The 3975-nt window shown below is 37.0% G+C and overlaps 1 protein-coding gene across 2 annotated transcripts; it reads right to left on the reverse strand.

Moving 5' to 3' along the window:
• Positions 1–1456: 1456 nt before the first annotated feature.
• LOC112280815 (uncharacterized) lies at positions 1457–3366 on the reverse strand. 2 transcript variants are annotated; one of them, XM_024516672.3, is made up of 3 exons: positions 3224–3366; positions 2752–2998; positions 1457–2253 (listed from the first exon to the last, which is right to left on the reverse strand). In XM_024516672.3, the coding sequence occupies exons 1-3, from the start codon at positions 3257–3259 to the stop codon at positions 1871–1873; spliced, it is 666 nt and encodes a 221-aa protein (XP_024372440.1). In that variant the 5' UTR covers positions 3260–3366; the 3' UTR covers positions 1457–1870. The 2 variants fall into 2 exon arrangements, with proteins under 2 accessions (XP_024372440.1, XP_024372439.1); XM_024516671.3 differs by having other exon boundaries at positions 2752–3259.
• Positions 3367–3975: the final 609 nt, after the last annotated feature.

Raw genomic sequence — 3975 nt, forward strand, 5'->3', positions numbered from 1 at the left:
CTTCACTTCAATGCTTATGAATTATGATTAGTTAAGCAAGATATTTTAATTAGAAATAAAATGATTAAATAAATAAATCTAAATTACAATAATAAATATCTTATAGAAGATGTTATGCATGTTGGTTATGAGACATTTGATTTTTTTCACAAATAAACATAAGAACTTTAATTTTAATCTATTTTAAGTAATAAATAGGAGATTTTAAAACACATTTAGTAGCCATATTTTATTTTCATATGTAGACTTAAAATTTTAAAACATGTTTAATTTGATATAGTAAAAAATATTTTTTAAAATTTGAAATCTAATTAGTAAGAAATAGATGTTTATATTTTTAAATATAAAATTATTCATAAAATAGTTATGATTTTCAAACATATATATATATATATATATATATATATATTATAATAATAATAAATAAATAAATAACAACTACTACTAAAATTGTGTATGTTTTGTAATTTATTTTTAATTTTTTATTAATTTTAAAGATCTTTTTAAGTGTATTATTTTTTGAATTACTTACTATATTGTGAAAAAGAACTGCAATTATACAAAAGAATCATAAGAGAAAAAAATTATAATTAATATATTTTCTTATTTTTACCGAAATTAAGTATTGATCCACCCGTTTTTTAAACAAAATAGACTACATTGAAATTGATATTAATCCATAAAAAGACCAGAAAAATCCACAAGCAACTACCACTCAAACTTGGAATGATAAATTTTTATTAAATATGTTTTCAAATTAAACATTTTAACATAACTAATAATTAGATCATCATTCAAAAGTATTAATTTAATGAATATGAATATCTAAAATTAATCCATATTTTGACCATGCACTACTGCAACTATTATTTTATACTTGAAAGACTTTCTAGTTATTACTATTCAACTAAATAAAATATGTCCTTAATAACGTTGACTTTGAATTCTTTAATTTTTTGTTTAGAATTAAATGCTTCCATGATGTTATCTTACTGTCAATTTTTTCATTTGAATGACGTTCATAGATAATTGTCACAAAAAATTTATGGCAATAGTGTTCTTTGAGTGTGCTTTTGGAACGAGGCAACCCAAACAAATCAAAAAATTAAAATTATTTTAACTTATTGAAACAAGACAACTTTGCCAAAAGAAACACCGTCATACAGATTGCAAAAAAACTGTATCTATCATATTCAAGTATACAGTGTAAATGGTACCGATTTGTACAAAACTTTTTAAATCCACAGCATTCAATTGCCCATGTGCCATGATACATTATGAGTAGTTAACGATCGTGGAATCAGAAGGATCGTTTATTTTCATCTTCAAACAACACTAGGTTCAACGCCAAAGGATTGAAACCCCGAATGGAACAAGCACATATTCTGATTTTCTAGTAGAGACAACAACAAAACGTGCAAAACCGATAAGACTCCCAGTCAAACAGAAGCTGCGATTTCCACACAATCCACTCCAGAAACTGCATGACCAACTGCAAGCAAGTGAATATCATAGTACACGATGATGCTTCTGCAGTTACGCATTGAAGATGCAATAACTAGTCTGCTCCAGCTACGAGTGTCTAGACTAGCAAGAGGATCAACACAATTTTGAGTAGCACACACTCGAGAACCTTAAGGTATCTCCCTGGTGAATGCATGTCTACAATAAAGTTACATGTTAATGGTGGTAGATGATGCAGGACATATCAAAGTCCTAATAAACATACCAGCATGCTGACCAAAATCCAATAACTAATCTGCTAAATAAAGCTGGCGTTTCAGAAATCACAACCCTAACCCTAAAAGATGGTTGTGTCATTGTATACAAGGAGAGAGAGAGAGAGAGAGAGAGATGTGTTTGTGTGAGTCTAAGGTCTGTCGGAGTGAGGCTTGGGTACTGGCTTAATTTCGACATCCATGTCGCGAGAGAGAGGGTCATAGCCACGTCTGGTGCCGTGAACTTTTGCCACCAGAGCAAACACGCACACTGCAAAGAATACCACCATGATCACATGAAAGTTGAATGCGAGGTTCATTAGCGCTACTGCTCGGATTCGTGTTACCTCCAGATCGCAGACGGTGGAGCCGTCGATGCCGGTGGGAAGGTCCAGACGATAATGACATCCCTGAGGAATGTAATTCTCCACATAGAGGAAAAGACCCATTTGAAACATCCAGGTGCCATGGAGAATGATGCCCATGCTGAGGACCACGTCCACCAGGAATAGCTTCGATCGGAGAGCCAGCAGAGCTGCCATGAGCACGAGAAGTGGTTTCACTTTTAGAGATGTCGCTGAAGACTTGAAGTGGATTAAGTATTTAAGAACTTCAAGACAAAACATAACCTTCTAGAAACTTAAATTGTTAAGATTTTAATATCTTAGCAATCGGAACTACTTCTTATTCACAAGCCAATTCTCTAGCATCCAAAACGAGCTTCGCAATAACACCGGGTGCTTGATTTTGAAATACATTTAAAAACAAGATAGAATACTAATCAAGTAAAGAAAATATGACCGATTATTAAGCCCTGTGAAGTAGAATTAATGTGATAAGGTGCACTTACACCCTAGAAACGTGAAATAGTAGCATACTCGTCACCTTACTAGCTAATTATCTTTACTGAAAGAAATGGCAGGCGTGCGAGGAAATAAATAAAAATAAGACTTCACAGCAAACATTCGCAGAATCAGAGATCCGATAATTCCCACATCAAGATCAATGAAAGAGTAGGCTGAGGAGCTCATACCTGAGCATACTGCACACAAACCTGCTACATACGCAAGCAGCAAGTTGCACTGACTCTCCAGCCCAATGTTGCGAGCTGCTTGATGTGTGACTGAAATCCACTCCAACCCAAATGCAATGCTTGCGAAGAGAAACGAGGCATCACTGGGCAACGGCAACGCACTCGTGGCATCACTCAACAGCACAATCACGGCGTACATCCAGAACATGACGAGCGTAGTCGAGTGCTCGAAGCTGGCAACCCTGTTCTTCGCAATGACTCCATCCACAATGGGCTGGAAGTTAGTGGAGACTCCTAGCTCATAGAAAAGAGCCATGGGTATGAAAACCACTAGAAGGTAGAGTTCAATGTGCTTCGCCCGATTCGGCAGCCAATTCACGGGATGCCATGCCTTGGCAGCATAATCCCGCGGCGATTTCACGTAGTTGGTGAAAACTGAAAACAAATGCCAGAACCCAACCAAGCAAAGTACCAGAGACGGCGCGATGTGACCGATGAGAGTCCCCATTGCGCACGACACCCCTTCAAATTCAGACTCGCAGCTTGAATCCCGGAAACCTTGCAAATCCTCTACGAATGTCCGCAACCATCCGTGCGCTGGCTAGCTAGATCACATCAACGTGTCGACAAAAACCCACACAATGTTCCACATCGACGTCCATCGGGATCTACACCTGCGCAGCGAGATCAAGCGAGCCCAGGAGTACGATACCGCGACTAAGCCAGATTCGAGGGACGGAATCATCCCAAGACACACCGGACACTTGATCTTCAGGACGTACTCAGCATGACCCACGATCCAAACTCCTGCACGCGCCTGCATTGATGCGACGAATGTGAGGACCGTGGCACTGTCGGCACTTGTGAGAGAGAGGGGGTACCGAAACCCTAAAATGGCGTTGCACAGACTTACTCGTCGTCAGCTCCGCCGCCATTCACGGCCCACAGTCGCAATTCCTTCCTGGAATCCCCTCGCAATGTTTCAAGTTCTCCCTGCTTCATTTCTTTGGTGGGCTAAGTAAACAAATATAGAAAAACAAAAAATTAAGCTGCATTTAGAGATTGAAACAAGAAAATTTTGGACTCTAGAAATGCTTTGTATCTTTTGGAGTTATTTTTGTATTGAAATTTGCAATTCATCTTTGGGTTTTATTTTTTACTTTTTTAGAAATATTTGTGAAGCCATTATAGATTTTTTTAAATATCTTTTATTATCAAAAATAT

Source organism: Physcomitrium patens, chromosome 4 (genome assembly GCF_059467195.1).
Source record: "Physcomitrium patens ecotype Gransden chromosome 4, ASM5946719v1, whole genome shotgun sequence".
NCBI lineage: Eukaryota > Viridiplantae > Streptophyta > Bryopsida > Funariales > Funariaceae > Physcomitrium > Physcomitrium patens.